The sequence below is a fragment of the Gorilla gorilla genome, chromosome 15 (genome assembly GCF_029281585.2).
Source record: "Gorilla gorilla gorilla isolate KB3781 chromosome 15, NHGRI_mGorGor1-v2.1_pri, whole genome shotgun sequence".
Lineage (NCBI taxonomy): Eukaryota > Metazoa > Chordata > Mammalia > Primates > Hominidae > Gorilla > Gorilla gorilla.
The window spans coordinates 92,439,236-92,462,980 of record NC_073239.2 but is presented as its reverse complement, the minus strand read 5'-3'; the positions used below and the strand labels follow the sequence as shown (position 1 = coordinate 92,462,980).

The 23,745-nt window shown below is 45.1% G+C and overlaps 1 protein-coding gene and 1 pseudogene across 6 annotated transcripts in view; one reads left to right on the top strand and one right to left on the bottom strand.

Annotated features, from left to right (window-relative positions):
- FLVCR2 (FLVCR choline and putative heme transporter 2) overlaps positions 1–23,520 on the bottom strand; it is a 70,991-nt gene extending 47,471 nt beyond the window's left edge. For 2 of the 6 annotated variants that reach the window (XR_002002622.4, XR_008671200.2), the window contains exon 1: positions 22,463–23,512. Coding sequence is in view for 3 of the 6 variants with exons in the window: in XM_004055471.5 (XP_004055519.2) it covers positions 22,463–23,113 (651 nt within the window). In the remaining 3 variants the exon portion in view is untranslated. Of the gene's footprint in view, positions 1–21,020; positions 21,142–22,462 lie in introns of those variants that run through there. The other 4 variants (XM_004055471.5, XM_055361036.2, XM_019009668.4 and 1 more) reach the window with 4 other exon arrangements.
- On the top strand, positions 5,964–6,410 carry LOC101131313 (small ribosomal subunit protein eS24-like; annotated as a pseudogene).
- Positions 23,521–23,745: the final 225 nt, after the last annotated feature.

The following is a 23,745-nucleotide window of genomic DNA, read 5'->3' as shown; positions in this document are numbered from 1 at the left end:
TAAACTAGGAAATGTGAGTAAAGTGTATAATAAACTAGGAAATGTGAGTAAAGTGTATAATAAACTAGGAAATGTAAGTAAAATGTTTTCCTGAGTTGTGTGAACTGTTATAGCAAATCAAACCTGAAGAGGAGTTATGGGAACCCCCAATTCACAGCTGGCTGGCCAGAAGTTTTTTATATATTTCATCATATGTAACAACATATATGTATATATTTCATTGTACATATATATACATACACACACACACACACACACACACACACACACACACACACACACACTACATTTATTCATCTGGAAGCACAGACACTTGGGTTGCTTCCACGTTATAGTTATTGTGAATAATGCTGCTATAAACATGAGTATACAAATATCTGTTCAAGTTCCTGCTTTCAATTTTTTACCTAGAAGTGGAATTGCTGGATCATATGGTAATATTATTTTTAATTTTTTTGAGGTGCTTCCATGTTGTTTTCATAGCAGCTGCACCATTTTACATTCCCACCAGCAATGCAAAAGAGTTCCAATGTCTTCACATCCTTACCAACACTTTTTTTTTTAATAATAGCCATCCTAAATAGGTGTGGAGTGGTATCTGACAGTGGTTTTGATTTGTATTTCCCTAATGTTGAGCATCTTTTTAGGTGCTATTAACTGTTGGGAGCAAGCCCCCCAAAATCTGGCCATAAACTGGCCCCAAAACTGGCCATAAACAAAATCTCTGCAGCACTGTGATATGTCCATAATGGCCCTAATGCCCAAGCTGGAAGGTTGTGGATTTACAGGAATGAGGGCAAGGAATACCTGGCCCGCCCAGGGCGGAAAACCGCTTAAAGGCATTCTTAAGCCACAAACAAAAGCATGAGCGATCTGTGTCTTAAGGGCGTGTTCCTGCTGCAATTAATTCAGCCCATCCCTTCGTTTCCCATATGGGATACTTTTAGTTAATTTAACATCTATAGAAACAATGCTAATGACTGGTTTGCTGTTAATAAATACGTGGGTAAATCTTTGTTCGGGGCTCTCAGCTCTGAAGGCTGTGAGACCCCTGATTTCCCACTTCACACCTCTATATTTCTGTGTGTGTGTCTTTAATTCCTCTAGCGCCGCTAGGTTAGGGTCTCCCCAACTGAGCTGGTCTTGGCAATTGACCATTTGTATATTTGTTAGCTCATTTTTAAATTGGATTGTTTGTTTGTTTGTTTTTGTGGTTGAGTTGTAAAGAGTTCTTTACACATTCTAGAAATTAATTCCTTATCAGATATATGATTTGCAAATATTTTCTCCCAAACATGGGTGACTTTTTTAGTCTGTTAATAGCATCCTTTGATGCATTAAAGTTTTACATTGATGTAGTTTAATTTTTTCTTTTCTTTTAGTACCTCTGCTTTTGGTATCTGACCCAAGTAATCTTTGCCAGAACTAACATTATAAAGCATTTTCCCTGTTTCCTTCTAAGAGTCTTATGGTTTTAGCTTTTATGTTTAAGTCTTTGATCCATTTTTCAGTTAATTTTTGAATATAGTATAATGATGTTACTGGAAAGGGGTTCTGATACAGATCTCAATAGAGGTTTCTTGGATCTTATACAAGAAAGAATTTGGGGGAAGTCCATAAAGTGAAAGCAAGTTTATTAAGAAAGTAAAGGAATAAAGAATGGCTACTCCATAGGCAGAGCAGTGGCATAGACTGCTCAGCTGCTTATATTTATTGTTACTTCTTGATTATATGCTAAACAAGATGTGGATTATTCATGAGTTTTGCGGGAAAGGGGTGGGCAATTCCAGGAACTAAGGGTTTCTTTCCTTTTTAGGCCACATAGGGTAACTTCCTGATTTGCTATGGCATTTGTTAACTGTCATGGTCCTGGTGGGAGTGTCTTTTAACATGCTAATGCATTATAATTAGCATATAATGAGCAGTGAGGATGACCAGAGGTCACTTTCATCACTGTTTTGGCTTTGGTGGGTTTTGGCTGGCCTCTTTACTGCATCCTTTTAACAGCAAGGTCTTTGCGACCTGTACCTTGTGCCAACCTCCTATCTCATCCTGTGACTTAGAATGCCTAACCTCCTGGGAGTGCAGCCCAGGAGGTGTCAGCCTCATTTTACCCAGCCCCTATTCAAGATGGAGTCGCTCTTGTTCAAACGCCTCTGACAACACAAGGGTCTAATTTTATATGGTTATCCAGTTTTCCCAACACCCCTTATTGAAAAGACTGTCTTTTCCTCATTGAATGGTCTTGACAACCTTGATGAAAATCATTTGACCATATACACAAGGGTTTATATCTGGACTCTCTTCTCTATTTCATTGGTCTATATGCCTGTCTTTATGCCAAATACAACATGGTCTTCATTACTGTAGCTTTGTAGTAAGTTCTGATATCAGAAAGTGTGAGATCTCCGATGCTGTTCTTCTTTTTCGAGATTGTTGTGGCTATTGACGGTTCCCTGAAATCCCATATGAATTTTAGGGTAAGGATTTTTCTATTTCTATGAAAACCATTACTGGGATTTTGACAGGGATTACATTAAATCTATATATTGCTTTAGATAGTTTTGACATCTTAACATGAAGTCTTCCAATCCGTAAACACAGGATGTCTTTCCACTTATTTACATCTTATTTAATTTCTTTCAGCAACATTTTGTAGTTTCCAATATACTTGACTTTTACATCCCTGGTTTATTCCTAAGTATTTTATTTTTTAATGCTATTATAAATGGAATTGTTTCTTAATTTTTTGGGGGGGGTGTTGTACATTGTCAGTGTATAAAAATGAAGTTGAGTTAAAGCAGGTTAAAATGTTGCAAATTCCATCTATTCAGTTTGCAGAGGAGAACTGGGGACTGGAGGCACAGCATGGGGGAGGAAATGGGGCAAAGGTGAGTTAAAAAGCCATGAAATTTCCTATGGCTTTGAATGTGTCTTTTTCTTGGTTGGGTGGGCTTGGTTGCTGTAGATCTTTGACTTCCAAAGCTTGTCAAAAGAAGTTATTTTAGCCACTTCCTAGTTGGTTATTTAACACTTCTGTAGGAAAATGAGGGCCTGGAGCTTTCTAGTCCACCATCTTGCTGACATTCCTCTCCACTGCCTAAATCTTAGACCCAAAGGGTATAACCCAAGGAGATAGTATGGAGCCTCAGTGGTCAGAGCAGAGCCAAGGCTGAGAGGTAACAAGAGACAAGTTAAATAGGAAAAGGCGGGGAGCGGAGGTCTGGAAATTGGAAACTGAAGACTTAGACTTAATTCTGTGAAATTAACAAGCAACTATAACAATGCCTGGCAAGGCAACAAAGCCAAGGCATGCCCTGGGTGATAGCTCATGCCCGTAATCCCAGCCCTGTGGGAGGCAGAGGCAGCACGATCGCTTGAGGCCAGGAGTTCAAGGCCAGCCTGGGCAAAGTAGTGAGACGCAGATTCTACAAAAAATAAAATAACTAGCCAGGCATGGTGGCACATACCTGTAGTCCCAGCTACTCTGTAGGCTGAGGCAAGGATCGCTTAAGTCCAGGAGGTCAAGACTGCAGTGTGCTGAGATTGTGACACTGCATTCCAGCCTGAGCAACAGAGCAAGACTCTGTCTCTAAAAACGGAAAAAAGAAAAATCACTTCCAAGATTAGATTATAGAGAAAAAAAATATAAAAAGCCAAGGCAGAAGCCAGGCCAGGCCAATCTGAGCTTCTTCCAGTGCACTGGATTGAATGTCAAAGAACCCAAAGGATGTGGAGCATATGCATGGTTTCAAGCTCATATCCCATTAGGGCTCCTCAACTCCCCAACCCTAAGGTTTTCAGGACATTTTCAGTACCTTAGGTGAATCAAAATCATGAGCCTCAGCCCAGCCTCTGCCCTCAATCTGAAGGGTGAGTGGCCCAAGCTCCCACTGCTTCCCACTGAACCTTACAGCAAACGTATCATAAATCAACCCTGACCAGCTGGGTGCAGTGGCTCACACCTGTAATCCCAGCACTGTGGAAGGCTGAGGTGGGAGAATAACTTGAGGCCAGGAGTTCGAGACCAGCTTAGGCAACAAAGCGAGACCTCATCTCTACAAAAAAAGAAAAAGAAAAAAAAAAATCAGCCCTGACAAGAATATGGCTCCAAGCAGGCAGTCTTTTCCCATGCATGCTGCTCTTTCCTCCTGGTGGTTTCAAAAAGTGTCCTAAAACTTAAAGTATAATAAAAAAAAAAATAAAAAAAAAAAAATAAATAAAATAAAATAAAATAAAATAATAAAAAAAAGTGTCTGATCACGAGCCTTATTTGGGAGGCCAGTTAAAAGCATACAATGCTGGCTGGGCATGGTGGCTCACACCTGCAATCCCAGCACATTGGGAGGCTGAGATGGGCGGATCACCTGAGGTCGCGAGTTCAAGACCAGCCTGGCCGACATGGTGAAACCCTATCTCTACTAAAAATAGAAAAATTAGCCAGACGTGGTGGCGGGCACCTGTAATCCCAGCTACTCAGGAGGCTGAGGCATGAGAATGACTTGAACTTGGGAAGTGGAGGTTGCAGTGAGCCGAGATCTCCCACTGCACTCCAACCTGGGGGGCAAAGTGAGACTCTATCTCAAAAAAAAAAAAAAAAAAAAAAGAGAATACAAAATGCTGGGCCCCTTTCCTAGACAGTTTGGTTAAGACAGTCTGTGTGGGGCCACAGACCTCTGTATTTTCATCTAGCCCCATGGATTAGGCAAATCACCAACCACTTCTGGAAGTTCTGGGCTAATCCCCCAAGTTGAGTTACTAGCCTCTGACATTGTTTCCACCTGCCCACATGTTTGGTGAGAGCTTTTCGAGGAAGGAGAAAGCAGAACTGAAATTCAGTTCCATGCAACCTTTCCCAGAAGTCTCAAACTGGCTTCTTCTTCTTCTTCTTTTTTTTTTTTTGAAATGGGTCTTGCTCTATAGCTCAGATTGGAGTTTAGTGGCACAATCATGGCCCACTGCAGCCTCAACCTCCTGGGCTGAAGCAATCCTCCCACCTCAGCCTCCTGAGTAGCTAGGACTACAGGTGAGCTCTACCATGCCCAGCTAATTTCATACTTTTTGTGGAGACAGGGTCTCACTATGTTGCCCAGGTTGGTCTCAAACTCCTGGGCTCAAGCCTGCCTCAGCCTCCCAAAGTGCTGGGATTACAGACATGCCACCATGCCTGACCTTCAAACTGGCAATTTAATCTGATGCAGTTTTAAGACATAAAATACATTTTTAAAAAATGAAATGAATTAGTTACCAACATTTAAAAAACAGATTTCATAAGCCAGATACAGAAGGACATGTATGATTCCACTTTTACGAGGATCCTAGAATAGGCAAATTCATAGGGACAGAAAGTAGAATAAAGGTTACCAAGGGATGTGGGGGTAGGGGGGCGCAAAATAGGAGTTATTGCTTAATGAGTACAGAGTTTTTATTGACGGTGATGAAAAAGTGTTGGGTATAAATAGTGGTAATGGTTACACAACATTGCAAATGAATTTAATGTCACTGAACTGTACGGTTAATGAATGGTTAAAATGGTAAATATTATGTATATTTTATCATGATTACAAAATACAGATTTCATACAAAAATCTGGATTTCTGATCTCTCTTCAAAGGAAAAAAATGCAGATCTGACACCACCGAGTCATGCTTTGTATATATCAATGATTGGTGGGAGCTGAAGCAACTGCTGCCTTTAGATAGGACGCAAACTCTCAAGCTCATTGGGACCCCACCACACTCCAATATCATTTTTACTAGGCCTGCTTCAGCATTTATATGGCCTGGCTGGCCCCCATAACCATTTCAGAGGGTGGTCTCAGACCTACCCTGTCTACCTTTAGTCACTACTGGCCTTGTTCTCTGCTCCCAGCCCTTGTCTACTCTCCTCCAATGCACAATAGGAGGCTAGAAAGTAGACAGTCATGCTTTTCCTCCCTGGCTGTCTGAGGATAGACCACCATCATGAACGATACAGTAACTATCCACACTAGAAAGTTCATGATCAACCGATGACTTCAGAGGAAACAAACAGTCATTAATATCCTTCACCCTGGGAAGGCAACAGTGCCTAAGACAGAAATTTGGGAAAAACTAGCCAAAATGTACAAGACCACACTGGATGTCATCTTTGTATTTGCATTCAAAACTCATTTTGGTTGTGGCAAGACAACTGGCTTTGGCATGATTTATGATCCCCTGGATTATGCAAAGAAAAATGAACCCAAACATAGACTTGCAAGACATGGCCTGTATGAGAAGAAAAAGACCTCAAGAAAGCAATGAGAGGAACGCAAGAACAGAAAGAGGAAAGTCAGGGGGACTGCAAAGGCCAATGTTGGTGCTGGCAAAAAGCTGAAGGAGTAAAGGTACTGCAATGGTGTTATCTGTGGCCATTGTGGATTTTCCACGAGAAGATTAATAAACTAAACACTTTCATGTGAAAACACAAAAACAAACAAACAAAAAGTAGACAGTCATGTGAGCAAGCACTCTGTTTGCTGTCAACAGTGATAACAATCAATAGACGTGAACAAAAGAGTTTGCCTTCACCTCCGCAAACTTCCCTCAGACCTTGAAAGACCTCTGACATTACAAGATCCAAAATGACAACCCTGGACTGCAACATACCCAAGTGGCCATGACTTTGGAACAAGACTAGGCTGACCACACACTTTATGACTGTGAATCCCAAGTCAACCTCAGAAACTCTCAGCCTCTCTGGGTGATACCATATGATCAGCCTGTCCAGCAAACACAGCCTCCTCAAGGCCTGAGTCACTTTCTAGAGCCTTTCGTTATCTGCTAGGATCTGATTTCCACTGCTGAAATACTATCATTGTTCTACACCTGGACTATCCAGCTGGTTATGTTTATCCAACTAGTTAACCTAGGGGCCATTGCTTATGTGGCCATCTATAAGTATAAAATATACATGAGTTTCCAAAGACTTAGTAATGAATGTAAAATAGCACATTACTAACTTTATTATATTGACAACTTGTTGAAATAATATTTTGGATACATTGGGCTAAATAAAACATAATCCTACATATAACTACAGTTTGAATGTGTCCCCCAGAATCTGTGTGTTAAAGACTTAATCCCCAGTGTAACAGTGCTGAAAGCTAGGGTCTTTAAGAGGTGATAATGTGGCTAGGTATGGTGGCTCATGCTTGTAAACCCAGCACTTTGGGAGGCTGAGGCGGGAGGAACTCTTGAGCCCAGAAGTTCAAGACCAGCCTGCACAACACAGCAAGACCCCATCTCTATAAAAAATAAAAAATTAGCCAGGTGTGGTAGTGTGTGCCTATAGTCCCAGCTACTCTGGAGCCTGAGGCAGGGGATCACTCGAGCCCAGGAGGTTGGGGCTGAGGTGAGCTGTGTTCATGCTACTGTACTCCAAGCTGGTGACAGAGTGAGACCTTGTCTCTTAAAAAAAAAAAAAAAAGTGATAATATGATTATTACAGGAGTGGACTCATTATTATGAGGGTGGGTTTGTTATAAAAGTCAGTTTGTCCTCTCTTATTCTCTCTGTCACCCATGTGACAGCTCCTGCCATGTTATGATGCAGCAAGAAGGCCCTCACCAGATGCAGCCCCTCAATCATGGGTTTCCCAGCCTCCAGAACCATAAGCCAAATTAATTTCTGTTCAATGCGAATTACCCAGTCTGTGGTATTCTGTGATAGTGGCATAAAACTGACTAAGACAGAAAATTGATACCATGAAGTAGTCTGATGCCATAACAAATACCTGAAAATGTGGAAGTGGTTTTTGAACTGGAAATGGGTAGAAGGTGGAAGAATTTGGAGGATCAGGAGAGAAAAGTCTGCCATGAATGGAGTATTAAGGGGAATTCTGGAGAGGGCTCAGATGAAAAAAGAACTTTAAGAAGAGCCTAAAGCTTCTCAGGGATTACTTAGGTGGTCCTAATCAGAATGTTGGTAGAAATATAGACAGTTATAGACAGTAAAGACCATTCTGATGAGGTGTCAGATGGAAATGAGGAACAAGGTATTGGAAACTGGAGTAAAAGCCATTCTTGTTATCTACTTGCAAAGAACTTGGCAGAATTCTGTCAGTGTCTTAGGAATTTGTGGAAGACAGAACTTAAGAGTGATGAACTAGGATATCTGGTGAAAGAAATTTCTAAGCAAAATATTGAAGGAGCTGTATTGCTACTTTGAAGCACATATAGTAAAACATGAGAGGAGAGAAACGACTAAAAGGTGGAATTAGTAATGAAAAAGAAAGCAGAGCAGAAAGATTTGGGAAATCTGAAGGCTGGCCATGTAGACTGAAAAGGTGTCCGTAGGAGAAAAACCAAGGGTGTGGCCAAGCAATCATTTGCTAAAAAAATTAGTACAGACAGAAGGCAACCAGGCCTATTCATCAAGACAATGGGAGAAAAACCCTGAAGACATTTCAGAGATTGTCTAAGCAGGCTAGGGCCTTGAGGACAAGTGCTATGGTTTGGTATGATCTGAGTTTGTCCCCTCTTAAACTTATGTTGAAATTTTATCCCCAATGGGGTGGTGTTGGGAGGTGAGGCTTAGTGGGAGGCATTTGGATCATGGAGGAGGATCCTCCACGAGCTGATCTCATGGAAGCAGATTCTCACTCTCGCAAGACTAGATTAGTTCCTGCAGAAATGGGTGAGCTCCCATGATAGTGGGTTGTTTTAAAGCCAAGAGATCCCTTGGGTTTGCCTCTTTGCATGTGTCCACTTGCCCTTTGACCTTCTCTGTCATGTTATAATGTAGCATGAAAGCTACAACCCCCTGCAGGCTGCAGGCACGCCCTTGAATGTCCCAGCCTACAGAACAGTGAGGTAAATACACCTTTTCTTTATAAATGACCCAGTTTCAGGTATTCTGTTATAACAACACAAAATGATCTAAGACAGACAATTTGTATCAAGGAGTGGGGTTGTGCCATAAAGATACCTAAAAATGCAGAAGCGGCTTTGGAACTGGGTAACAGGCAGAGGTTGGAGGAGTTTGAAGAAATAGGCTAGAAAACACCTGAATTGCTGTGAACAGGGCATTAAGGGTAATTTTGATGAGGGCTCAGAAAAAGACAAAAAGATGAGGGAACGTTTGGAACTTCTCAGAGATTGGTTAGATGGTTATGACCAAAATGCTGATAGAAATATGGACAGTAAAGGCCATTCTGATGAAGGAAAGTAGTGTTTATTTGGAAACTAGAACAAAGGTCACCCATGTTACGCCACAGCAAAGAACTTGGCTGCATCGTGTCCATGCCTTAGGGCTTTATAAAATACCAAACTTAAAAATGATAACCTAGGGCATCTGGCAGGAGAAATTTCTTTTTTTTTTCTTTTTTAAAGGTGGGGTTTCACCATGTTGGCCAGGCTAGTCTCGAACTCCTGACCTCAGTGATCCGCCCACCTCAGCCTCCCAAAGTGCTGTGATTACAGGCGTGAGCCACCATGCCTGGCCTAGGCAGAAAAATTTCTAAGCAGCAAAATGCTAAAGACACAGTGTGGTTACTTTGACAGCTTACACACAGCAAAGGAGTGACCTAAAGGTAAAATGTGTAAGAAGCGGAGCATTAAAATTTAGAAAATTTGCAGCCTGGCCAAGTGGTAGAGAATGAAAGAACATTTTCAGAAGAGGAATCTAAGAGTGCAGCCAGGGGACCTTTTGCTAAAAAGATTAGTTCTGACAGAAGGGAGCCAGGTACTAACAGAACAATGGAAAAAAGGCCCTGAAAGTATTTCAAAAGTCTAAGGCCATTCCTCCTGTCACAGACCCAGAGGCCTAGGAGGACAGAATGGTGGGATACCACTGCCCTGAGCCACCTCAGGATGCTTCTCCTAGCTGCTCTGGCCAGAGCAGCCATGGCCCAATAGCCCCAGGTACAGCTTGGACCACTGCCCTGGAGAGTGCAAGCTGTGGGTCTTTGTGGCATCTATGTCCACATGGTACTATTGTGCATGCATGTGGAATGCAAGAGTGGTGGGCATGGCAGCTTCCACCTAGATTTCAGATGATGTATCAGCAAGCCTGGGAGCAGGCCAGGCACAGTGGCTCATGCTTGAAATCCCAACTCTTTAGGAGGATGAGGTGGGTGGATCACTTGAGTTCAGGAGTTCAAGAGCAGCCTGGGCAAAATGGCAAGACCTCATCTCTACAAAACAAAAACAAAAACAAAAAAGAAACAAAATTAACCAGGTGCAGTGGTGCATGCCTGTAGTCCCAGCTACTTGGGAGGCTGAGGATGGAAGATTGATTGAGCCTCAGAGGTCAAGGCTACAGTGAGCTGTGATCACACCACTGCACTCCAGCCTGGGTGACAGAGTGAGACCCTTTGTCAAAAAAAAAAAAAAAAAAAAAAAGGAATGAAGGAAAAAAGAGAGCCTGGGAGCCTAGGCAGAAACCTGCCATGCGGGGGAGCCACCACAGCCTCTGCTAAGACAATGCCAAGCAAAAATGTGAGGCCACAGCAGAGGACTCTTCTGCAAAGAGTCTTCACTAGGACAATGCCTAGTGGAGCCACAAGAGTAGGGCCACTGCAAGGACCCCAAAATGCTAGAGTCACTGGCAGCATGTGACCTCAGCCTGGCTAAGCTTCAGGCATTTGATTCCAGCCTGTGAGTACAGCCATGTGGGCTATGTCCAGCAAAGCCATGTGATTCCAACCTGTGAGTACAGCCATGTGGGCTATGTCCAGCAAAGCCATGGGGAAAGGGCTGCCTGAGGCATTGGGAACCCCCTCCTGGCACCAGTGTGCCCAGGATGCAAAACATTGATCCAAAGGAGATTATTCTGGAGGTTTAAGATTTAAAGTCTGCTGGCCAGGGCTTGGTGTGGCTCATGCCTGTAATCCAGGCACTCTGAGAGGCCAAAGTGGTAGGATCACTTGAGTGCAGGCATTCGAGACCACTATGGGCAACATGGCAAAACTCCGTCTCTACAAAAAAATACAAAAATTACTGGGTTTGGTGGCATGGCCTGTGGTCCCAGCTACTTGGCAGGCTGAGGTGGGAGGATCACTTGTGCCCAGGTGGCAGAAATTGCAGTGAGCCAAGAACTCACTACAGCAGTCCAGCCTGGGTGAAAGAGCAAGACCCTATGTTTGAATGGTAATTTAACCCAATGCCTGTGCAACCGTTGTATATTGGAAGTAAACAACTTGTTTTAGAGTTTATAAGCTCATACCTGGAAAGAATGTGCCTTGAGTTTCAGATGCAATTTTGGACTTTGGACATTTGAGTTGAGGCTGAAACAAGTGTATTATTCCATTCTCACATTGCTATGAAGGAATATTGGAGACTGGGTAATTGATAAAGAAAAGAGGTTTAATTTGCTCCCAGTTCTGCAGGCTGTATAGGAAGCATGATGCTGGCATCTGCTAGGGTTCTGGGAGGCCTCAGGAAACTTACAATCATGGCAGAAGGCAAAGGGGAAGCACACACATCACCTGGACAGAGTAGAAGCAAGAAAGAGAGAGAGGGAGGATGTCCTGTACTCTTTAAACAACCATAGCTCATAAGAACTCACTGTCATGAGAATAGCATCAAGGAGACAGTGCTAAACCATTCATGAGAACTTTACTCCCATGAGCCAATCACCTCCCACCAGGCCCCACCTCCAATACTGGGGACTGCAATTCTGGGGACACAGACCCAAACCATATCAGCAAGTTAAGACTCTCGGGACTATAGAGATGGAATGACTGTATTTTGTATGTGAAAGGACATGAGTTTTGGGGGGCTAACAGCAGAATACTATGGTTTGGATATGATTTGAGTCTATACCTATGAAAACTCATGTTGAAATTGGATTCTCAACAGAGCAGTGTTGGGCGGTAGTGCCTGGTAGGAAGTGTTTGGGTCACGTGGGCAGATCCCCATGAACAGCTTGGTGCTGATCTCACAGTAGTGAGTTGTCACTCTCATGAAACTGGATTGTTCTCAAGGGAATGGATTCGTTCCTAAGAGAGTGGGTTGTTATAAAGCTAGGATGTCCCTAGGTTATGCCTCTTCACATGCATCCACTTCCCCTTTAACCTTCTCTGCATGTTAGGACACAGCACAGAAGCCCTTGCCAGAAGCCAGGGCTGTGCCCTTGAACTTTTCATTTTGCAGAACCATGAGCTGAATAAATCTCTTTTCTTAGTTACTCAGTCTCAGGTATTATTATGGCAACACAAAATCGACTAAGACAGCAAGATTTCCAGACAGTCACCGTGGGACCTCAGCATTCACTGTCCAGAGCTGCCTCAGAACTCTGCTCCTTGCATTCTGGCATGGCTCAAGTGGTCCCAGGTGTGGCTTGATCTGCTTCTCTAGAAAGTACAAACTATAAACTTTGGTGGCATCCACATGATGCTAATCTGCAGGCGCATATAATGCAAGAGCTATGGTGACATGGTGGCTTCCATCTAGATTTCAGGGAATGTCATGAACAGCTTGGGGGCTCAGGCAGAGACTTGTTTCAGGGGCAGAGCCACTGCAGAGAGCCCCCACAAGGGTAATGCCTAGTGGAGCCATGGAAGTGTGGCTATCACCAAGACCCCAGAACTGTAGAGTTACCAGTGTGCAACACTGGCCTGAGAGAGTTGCAGGCATGAGACTCCAACTGCGAGAGCTGCTGGGTAGACTGAGCCCAGCAAAACTGTAAGGGCAGGGCTGCCTGAGGCCTTGGGGGACCAGTCCCTTCCCCAGTGTGCCCTTCTTTGACATAAAGTCAAAGAAGATTATTCTCCAGCTTTAAGACTTAATGTTGTTTTCCCTGTTGAGTTTTGGACTTAATTGGGACCAGTTACCCTTTTCTTCTTGCCTATTTCTCCTTTTTGGTATGTGTGAATGTCTATCCTATCTCTGTCCCACCATTGTATTTTGGAAGCATATAACTTGTTAGTTTTGGGGGGATGTTTTTGAAACAGGGTCTCTCTCTCTGTCACCAAGGCTGGAGTGCAGTGGCATGTTCACGGTTCACTGCAGTCTTGACCTCCTGGGCTCAAGCGATCCTTGTACCTCAGCCTCCCAAGTAGCTGGGACTACAGGCATGTGCAACCATGCACAGCTTCTTTTTTTTAAAAAAAAAAAAATGTTGTCCAGGCTGGTTCTTGTTAATTTCATAGGTTCAGAGGTGGAGAGGAATTTGCATCATCATGAACGGTGCCTTGAGTCTCCCTCATATGTGATTTAGGTGAGACTCTAGAATTTGGGCATTTGAGTTGATGCTGGAACAAGTTAAGACTTTCAGGGCTATTGGGATAGAATGAATGTGGTTTGTCCAAGAGAAGGACATAAAATTCTGGGGTCCATGGAGAGAATACTATGGTTTGAATGTGTCCCTTAAAGTTCATGTGTTGGGGGGCCAGGTGCAGTGGCTCACGCCTGTAATCCAAACACTTTGGGAGGCCGAGGCAGGGGGATCACTTGAGGTCAGGAGTTCAAGACCATCCTGGCCAACATGGTGAAACCCTATCTCTCCTAAAAATACAAAAATTATCTGGGCATGGTGACAGGTGCCTGTAATCCCAGTTACTCTGGAGGCTGAGGCAGAATTGCTTGAATCGGGAAGTGGAGATTGCAGTGAGCCAAGATCCTGTCTGTGAACTCCAGCCTGGGTGGCTAGAATGAGACTCTATCTCAAAACAAAAACAATAACAACAACAAAAGTTCATGTGTTGGAAAACTAATTCCCAACGTAACACTACTGAGACATGAGACCTTTAAGAGGTGATTAGGTCATGAGGGCTCTACCTTCATGAATGGATCAATGTCATTAAAATGAGGGTGGGTTTGTCATAAAAGTCAGTTTGGCCCTCTCTTGTACTCCTTCTTGAACATGAGATGCCATTCACCATGTTATGATGCAGCAAGAAGGCCATCACCAGATGCTGGTCGCTTGGCCTTGGACTGCCCAGCCTCTCAAACTGTAAGCTAAATAAATTTCTGTTCATTACAAATTACCCAGTCTGTGGTATTCTGTGACAGCAGCAGAAAACAAACTAAGACATTTACTAAAACTAATTTCACCTTTTCTTTTTACTTAAAAAAAATTTACATCTTTAATGTGGCTGCTAGAAAATTTAGTTACATGTGACTTGCATTTGTGGTCTGCATTATATTTCTATTGGACAGTGCTATTTTAGACAGACAGCTGTGGTTTCTATAAAACTGGTTCTGTAAAGTGACTGTATTCACTTCTAAAAGCAAACTGATTCTTTCCTATTCTATTTCTAGATTGCACTGTGCTATGAGCTACCCAAAGGTCCTGGCGAAGTCCCCTCACAACCTCCATCCTATAGGACTCTCACCTGGGTTAGGACCAACCTCAAATATCTTTCTTAGATCCTGCATCTATCTCATCCAGTACCACCAAGGAAACAAGGTTTTCTTTTGACCCTTGCACAGTAACAATGTGTGCATATCACTTAAAACCTCACACAGCTCATTTCCCCTTGAAACAATGCTACAAGTGTTGCTAAGAATTCCAGGCTGTTACTACCTGGGGGCAACTGGTCAGAGCATACCAAGAAAAGGGAAGGGCCTCGGTTGTATTCTCCAGGCTCATCTTCCCTCCCTCATCCCAGCTCTGGATTCACTGGTTTCTTCCTGCTAGAGACTCCACCCTCACCTTCTTGACAACACAATGACCGTGCTAGGTTAGAAGAGGCAGAATCAGCCCTCTAGCAGCCACTTCAAAAAAGAAGACAAGTGCTAGGCCCTCAAACTCTAGACAAAACTGCTGGAAACTATCACCAATAACCCTGGAGACGGGGGGAAAAATTAAATACTCAGAATCTGCCTTTTCTTTTTTTTTTACATGTATGCTTGATGCACAAGTAATACTGGCCTACTGAGGGTGGCTTTGAAGGTAGAACTGGGTTTAAATTTCTCTTTTACTACTCAGTAGTTATAGGACTCTGGATAAAGTTGCAAGATTTATCTGGATCACAGTTCCCTCTCCTGTAACAATGGGGACAATTTCACCAACCTCACAGAGTTGTTGAAAGGATTAAGTTAAATAATGGATGAAAAAGTACCTTGCATAATAGTGGGTATTTAATAGTTATTAGCTTCCTCTACCTTCTTCAGCCTTTCCCATAGCAATTGGGTAAAGAAAATGCTAAAAACCCCATGGAGAACTGAAAATAAATCCTCTAGCTGAAAATAAATCCTCTATGCTATGATCTGTTCAGTTGTTGTGTGTTTGTTTGTTTTTTAATACAATCTGAATCTTGGCTCCTGGCACAATTTTTTAAAACCTGGTATAGTATCTCTTCGAAGGCAAGGATTATCTTTGCAGCCCTAGCACACTGTCTTGCAAAAACTAGATAAATGCTTGTCGAAAGGAAGAATGTTGGATTTTAATGCAAGCAGAAGGTAATGCTCCTGTGGAGTATGTAACAAGCATTTGAACAGAGAGGTCAGAATTACCGGAATACAAGGGTTATGGTGATCTGTGTGGTCAGGGACAAAGTAAGGCGACTACCTTCCTGGTAGTAAAGATGAACAGAAGGGAAATTTGCCTTTAGAGAAGTTTTGTAAAGTTTCTGTTTTAAATGAAAAATTTCTAAATTAAAGGTTACATTTTCTAAATGAAATTAATAGATAGGAGAAAATAGTCCAATGAGAAGAACTGGGATTTGTCAGGCCTCTGAGCCCAAGCTAAGCCATCATATCCCCTCTGACTTGCACGTATACATCCAGATCACCTGAAGCAACTGAAGATCCACAAAAGTGAAAATAGCCTTAACTGATGACATTCCATCATTGTGATTTGTTTCTGCTCCACCCTAACTGATCAATGTACTTTGTAATCTCCCCCACCCTTAAGAAGGTTCTTTGTAATTCTCCCCACCCTTGAGAATGTACTTTGTGAGATCCACCCACTGTCTGCAAAACATTGCTCCTAACGCCACCGCCTATCCCAAAACCTGTAAGAATTAATGGTAATTCCTGCCCTTTGCTGACTCCTTTTTCGGATTCAGCCTGCCTGCACCCAGGTGAAATAAGCAGCCTTGTTGCTCACACAAAGCCTGTTTGGTGGTCTCTTCACACGGATGCGTGAGACATTTGGTGCCGAAGACCCAGGTCAGAGGGACTTCTTTAGGAGACCAGTCCCCTGTCCTCACCCTCACTCCGTGAAGAGATCTACCTACGACCTCGGGTCCTCAGACCAACCAGCCCGAGGAACATCTCACCAATTTCAATCGGGTAAGTGGTCTTTTCACTCTCTTCTCCAGCCTCTCTTGCTACCCTTCAATCTTCCTCTCTTGCTACCCGTCAATCTCCCTGTCCTTCCAATTCCAATTCTTTTTCCTCTCTAGTAGAGATAAAGGAGACACATTTTATCCGTGGACCCAAAACTCCGGCGCCGGTCACGGACTCGGGAAGGCAGCCTTCCCTTGGTGTTTAATCATTGCGGGGACGCCTGCCTGATTATTCACCCACACTCCATTGGTGTCTGACCACCACGGGGACGCCTGCCTTGGTCATTCACCCACATTCCCTTGGTGGCAAGTCAATTACGTGGATGCCTGCTTTGGCTGCTCACCCACATTACAGCCCAGGGCTGCTCCCCACCCCCTTCTCTGTGTCTCTACCCTTCTCTTTAAACTTGCCTTCTTCACTATGGGCAACCTTCCACCCTCCATTCCTCCTTCTTCTCCCTTAGCCTGTGTTCTCAAGAACTTAAAACCTCTTCAACTCACACCTGACCTAAAAGTTAAATGCCTTATTTTCTTCTGCAATCCCGCTTGGCCCCAATACAAACTTGACAGTAGTTTCAAGTGACCAGAGAATGGCACTTTCGATCTGTCCATCCTACAAGATCTAGATAATTTTTGTTGAAAAATGGGCAAATGGTCTGAGGTGCCTGACATCCAGGCATTCTTTTACACATTAGTCCCTCCCTACTCTCTGCTCCCATGCGACTCATCCCACATCTTTCTTCTTTCTCTCCTGTCTGTTCCTTCAGTCTCACCCCAAGCTCTGAGTCTTTTGAATTCTCCTTTTCTACAGACTCATCTGATCTCTCCCCTTCTCCCCAGGCTGCTCCTCGCCAGGCCGAGCCAGGCCCCAATTCCTCCTCAGCCTCTGCTCCCCCACCCTATAATCTTTCTATCACCTCCCCTCCTCACACCTTGTCTGGCTTACAGTTTCGTTCAGCGACTAGCCCTCCCCCACCTGCCCAACAATTTCCTCTTAAAGAGGTGGCTGGAGCTAAAGGCATAGTCAGGGTACATGTGCCTATCAGACCTTTCCCAAATCAGCCAGCATTTAGGCTCTTTCTCGTCAGACCCTACTAAATATATACAGGAATTCCAATATCTAACTCTGTCCTACAATTTAACCTGGAGTGACTTAAATGTCATCCTAACTTCTACCCTATCCCCAGATGAACGGGAAAGAGTTTTTTCTCTAGCCCAGTCTCACACTGATAACTGCTGGCTTCATGAGCCAGACCTCCAGGAAGGCATTAGAGCAGTTCCCCAAGAGGACCCCCAATGGAACTTTCAGGCAGATTCCCCAGGTATAGTTAGGTGAGATTACATGGTTTCCTGCCTAGTTGAAGGGCTTAAAAAGACAGCTTACAAAGCTGTTAATTATGACAAACTTAAAGAAACTACCCAAGGTAAAGATGAAAACCCTGCTCAGTTCATGGCCTGCTTAGCAGCAACCCTTAGACGCTTTACCGCCCTAGGGCCAGAAGGCCGCTTTATTCTTAATATGCATTTTATCACCCAGTCAGCTCCTGATGTTAGAAAAAAGCTTCAAAAATTGGAATCCGGCCCTCAAACCCCACAACAGGAATTAATCAACCTCGCCTTCAAGGTGTACAATAATAGACAGGAGGTAGCCAGACAGTAACACATTTCTGAGTTACAGCTACTTGCCTCTGCTGTAAGACAGCCCACAACCACGTCTCCAGCATACAAAAACTTCAGAACATCCAAGCCACAGCTCCCAGGGGCACCTTCAAAACATCCTTGTGGACCTTGCTTCGAATGCCAAAAGCCTGGCCACTGGGCCTCAGAATGCCCGCAGCCCGGGATTCCTCCTAAGCCGTGCCGTCTGTGCGGGCCCCCAGTGGAGGTCGGACTGTCCGACTCACATCGCGGCCACTCCTAAAGCCCCTGGAGCCCAAACCCAATGTTCTTTGGCCTACTCCTTCCCAGATCTCCTTGGCTTAGCAGCTGAAGACTGACGCTGCCCAATCGCCTTGGAAGCCCCCTGGACCGTCACAGACACTGAGCTTCGGGTAACTCTTACAGTGGAGGGTAAGTCTGTCCCCTTCTTAATCAATATGGAGGCTACCAATTCCACATTACCTTCTTCTCAAGGGCCTGTTTCCCTTGCCTCCGTAACTGTTGTGGGTATTGACGGCCAGGCTTCTAAACCTCTTAAAACTCCCCAGCTCTGGTGCCAACTTGGACAACATTCCTTTATGCACTCCTTTTTAGTTATCCCCACCTGCCCAGTTCCCTTATTAGGTCCGAGGCATTTTAACTAAATTATATGCTTCCCTGACTATTCCTAGGCTACAGCCACACCTCATTCCTGCCCTTTTCCCCAGTTCAAAGCCTCCTTCGCGTCTTCCTCTCGTATCCCCCCACCTTAACCCACAAGAATGGGATACCTCTACTTTCTCCCTGGCAACCGATCATGAGCCCATTACTATCCCATTAAAATCTAATCACTCTTACCCCACTCAACGCCAATATCCCATCCCACAGCATGCTTTAAAAGGATTAAAGCCTGTTATCACTCGCTTGTTACAGCATGGCCTTTTAAAGCCTATAAACTCTCCCTACAATTCCCCCATTTTACCTGTCCTAGAACCAGACAAGCCTTACGGGTTAGTTCAGGATCTGCGCCTTATCAACCAAATTGTCTTGTCTATCCAGTCCGTGGTGCCAAAGCCATATACTCTCCTATCCTCAATGCCTCCCTCCACAAACCCTCCATAACCCATTATTCTGTTCTGGATCTCAAACATGCTTTCTTTACTATTCCTTTGCACCCTTCACCCCAGCCTCTCTTCGCTTTCACTTGGACTGACCCTGATGCCCATCAGCCTCAGCAACTTATCTGGGCTGTACTGCCACAAGGCTTCAAGGACAGCCCCCATTACTTCAGTCAAGCCCAAATTTCTTCTTCATCCGTTACCTATCTTGGCGTAATTCTTAATGAAAACAATGTGCTCTCCCTGATGATTGTGTCCAGCTAATCTCCCAAACACCAACACCTTCTACAAAACAACTTCTTTCCTTCCTAGGCATGGTTAGGTACTTCCGCCTTTGGATACCTAGTTTTACCATCCTGACTAAACCATTTTATAAACTCACAAAAGCAAACCTAGCTGACCCCATAGATCCTAAATCCTTTTGCCACTCCTCCTTCCGTTCCTTAAAAACAGCCCTAGAAGCTGCCCCCACACAAGATCTCCCTAACTCATCCCAACCCTTTTCATAACACACAGCCAAAGTACAGGGCTGTGCCATCAAAATTCTTACACAACAGCCGGGACCGCACCCTGTAGCCTTTCTGTCCAAACAACTTGACCTTACTGTTTTAGGCTGGCCATCATGTCTCCGTGTGGCAGCCGCCACCGCCCTAATACTTTTAGAGGCCCTCAAAATCACAAACTGTGCTCAATTCACTCTCTACAGTTCTCATAACTTCCAAAATCTATTTTCTTCCTCACACCTGATGCATATACTTTCTGCCCCCCTCCACTACCTCTCAGCAAGCCAAACTCATTGCCTTAACTCGAGCCCTCACTCTTGCAAAGGGACTACATGTCAATATTTATACTGACTCTAAATATGCCTTCCATATCCTACACCACCATGCTGTTATATGGGCTGAAAGAGGTTTCCTCACTATGCAAGGGTCCTCCATCATTAATGCCTCCTTAATAAAAACTCTTCTCAAGGCTGCTTTACTTCTAAAGGAAGCTGGAGTCATACACTGCAAGGGCCATCAAAAGGCATCAGATCTCATCACTCAGGGCAATGCTTATGCTGATATGGTAGCTAAAGAAGCAGCTAGCATTACAACTTCTGTCCCTCACGGCCAGTTTTTCTCCTTCTCATCGGTCACTCCCACCTACTCTCCCACTGAAACTTCAACCTACCAATCTCCTCCCACACAAGGCAAACGGTTCTTGGACCAAGGAAAATATCTCCTTTCAGCCTCACAGGCCCATTCTATTCTGTTGTCATTTCATAACCTCTTCCATGTAGGTTCCCGCCTCTTAGAACCTCTCATTTCCTTTCCATCGTGGAAATCTATCCTAAAGGAAATCACTTCTCAGTGTTCCATTTGCTATTCTACTACTCCTCAGGGATTGTTCAGGCCCCCTCCCTTCCCTACACATCAAGCTTGGGGATTTGCCCCCGCCCAGGATGGGCAAATTGACTTTACTCACATGCCCTGAGTCAGGAAACTAAAATACCTCTTGGTCTGGGTAGATACTTTCACTGGATGGGTAGAGGCCTTTCCCACAGGGTCTGAGAAGGCCACTGCGGTCATTTCTTCCCTTCTGTCAGACATAATTCCTCGGTTTGGCCTTCCTACCTCTATACAGTCCAATAACGGACCAGCCTTTACTAGTGGAATCACCCAAGCAGTTTCTCAGGCTCTTGATATTCAGTAAAACCTTCATACTCCTTACCGTCCTCAATCTTCAAGAAAGGTAGAATGGACTAACGGTCTTTTAAAAACACACCTCACCAAGCTCAGCTTCAAACTTAAAAAAGAGGACTCTGTCAAGAATAGAGCCCAAAAACTCACCAGACAAACAAGTAATTATGCTAAATCCCCTTGGACCCCTTTGGACACTCTCTAATTAGATGTCCTAGGTCCTCCCAATTCTTAGTCCTTTAATACCTGTTTTTCTCCTTCTCTTATTCAGACCTTGTGTCTTCCGTTTAGTTTCTCAATTCATACAAAACCGCATCCAGGCCATCACCAATCATTCTATACGACCAGTGTTTCTTCTAACAACCCCACAGTTATCACCCCTTACCCCGAAACCTTTCTTCAGCTGAGTCTCTCCCACTGTAGGTTCCCACGCTGCCCCTAATCCTGCTCGAAGCAGTCCTGAGAAACATCTCCCATTATCTCTCCATCTGCTCCAACACTTCACTATTTTGTTTTGCTTTTCTTATTAATATAAGAAGACAGGAATGTCAGGCTTCTGAGCCCAAGCTAAGCCATCCTATCCCCTGTGACCTGCATGCTTCAGGATTGCCTGAAGCAACTGAAGATCCACAAAAAAAGTGAAAATAGCCTTAACTGGTGACATTCCACCATTGTGATTTGTTTCGCCCCACCCTAACTGATCAATGTACTTTGTAATTTCCCCCACCCTTAAGAAGGTTCTTTGTAATTCTCCCCACCCTTGAGAATGTACTTTGAGATCCACCCTCTGTCCGAAAAACATTGCTCCTAACTCCACCACCTATCCCAAAACCTATAAGAACTGATGATAATCCACCACCCTTTGCTGACTCCTTTTTCAGACTCAGCCTGCTTACACTCAGGTGAAATAAACAGCCTTGTTGCTCACACAAAGCCTGTTTGGTGGTCTCTTCACATGGACGTGTGAGACAGGATTACCAATCCTTTGTTAAACACACAGCCAGGACTGTACGTGCTTGGAAAGACGCGAGACTGGGAGGCAGTGGTCTGGCTAAAGGACGTTTGCTTTAAATATTCCCATAAATATTTGCTTTGAGTATTTGGAGACGGCATTCAGGTTCACAATCTGCCCAGCTTTCTGGATCATAACCACATTGAGATGCAAAGAATCTGAGCTTCTCCTTCCAATAAGAAAGAAAGAGAAAAAGATTAAGACATGAACTACCCTTTCTAGGCCGTGGAAACTCAGAGTGAGATTTCTACTCCATCCTGCTGGACTGGGCTCTAAATCCCAGGCAAGGAGTTTGGCACAAAGCACTGCTCCCACTGTCCTGGCTTCAGCTCTGTATAAAACAAGGTAAAAGCAGTGCCAAACACCACCAGGCATGGCTTTGCAATTCTATGCAGTAGAGGAGATACTGCACTCTAGGAAAGCTGGTTGGTCCAACTGAAAGCACTGCCAAGTTCTGATGACACCAGAATAGTCTGATGCCCAGGGGCTGCTGCCAGACAGAAGAGCATTCCTGAAGTTACAGGTCTAAGTTGGTGGACTGACACAGGTTCGAGAACGACAGAGCGAAGGTATAGTATGTTCTAGAAGCATGCTTTTGGCTGGGGCAAGAGCAACTGTGGATGAAAGAGCAGGTCCCTCTGCTTTTGTTTCCCGCCTCTCTTACAGCATCACAATCACTGCCTGTCACACCCAGTCACTGTCACCCAGAGTCACAAACACTGTTGGACAATCAGCAAATTATAGCCTACCACACCCAATAGTTAGGTGCAATCTAACACACGCCCCTGGGAACATTCACAAACTGTTCTACCTACCTGATTGCCAAAGACAGCCACGGAGCAGGCTGTTGAAACCTCATTAGCCCCGAACCAGACGGAAGCGATGCGGGAGGGCATGCCCAGGATGAAAACCTGGGCCACAGAGCAGATGAGCTGGCCCACTACGGTGACCGGAAAGAGATGCGGCTTCAGGCTGCCCAGCTTCACCCAGGCCCCCAGGCAGTTGAGAGCCGAGCCAGTGAGGGCAATGGTGCGCAGGCCGAACTTCTCCAGCAGCCAAGCCACCGGCAGGAGCAGAGGGATGTAAGTCAGCATGTAGCACATGGACAGCCAGTCAATGGCAAAGGCACTGACACCATAGAAGTGCATGAAGATGTTATTGATGGAGCCGTACTGGATCCACTGAAAGGAGTTGCACATGGAGTAGCAGCTAAACACCAGGACCACGGCCCAACGGCGCCTGCTCACCTTGATCACGCTGAGGTCCTCGGGGCCCGAGCTACTGGAGTGAGCCAAGCCACTAGGTTGGGCTAAGGCACTGGGGTGGGCCGAACTGCTGGGGTGGACAGAGACGCTGGGGTTGATGGAGACGCTGGGATGGACCGAGACGCTGGGGTCCGCTTGGAGTGCGGACTCCGGCGCAGGAGTGTCATCGCTCTCTTCCTGGTTGGGACCTTCATTCACCATGGCCACAGTCTCCTCTGGAATCCTGGAGAAGTGGTGAGGACTCCGGCAGTCTTAAGGGACAGTGGCCTCTGCTGGTCTCTTAGAGTTGAAAGGACACTTGCCTATTCCAGAAGAAACAGAGACTCGAGGCCGCGGAAAAGCCTCAAGTGGGGCTTCCTGCGCTCACCCCCAAGCTCCTGCTCCCACTTTTGCTTGGGGCTCTCTGTTGCCACCCGCGGAGATCGCTGTCTCAAGGCCGGCCGCACACGCCGCAGCCGGCTCCGGACCGCTCCTGCCTTGGGTCTCCCCAGGAGGCGTTCCTTGTGCAGGAAAAGTTCTCTCCTCGCGCAGCCACTTAGCCCGCAGAGTCCTCTCCGGGGCCAGCTTGGGGCCTCGCCCCGTCGGGCACACGTGACCGCCCCGCCCCCGTCCTGCCTGGCTTCCTCCGCCCCCAACCCCCCCCCGCCACCACTCCACCCCCGATCCAGTGTCTCTTGCCTTCTCGAGCCCGGTCCTCCGGGCAGAGCAGTTGTTTCGCCACAGCTTGCGGGATGCATTCCTCCCCCACGCCCCGGGCACCATGGAAACCGCCCGGTTAACCCCCACCCTTTGCACTGCCCCTCATATTCATTTGCCACCCGCTATCAGCGGAC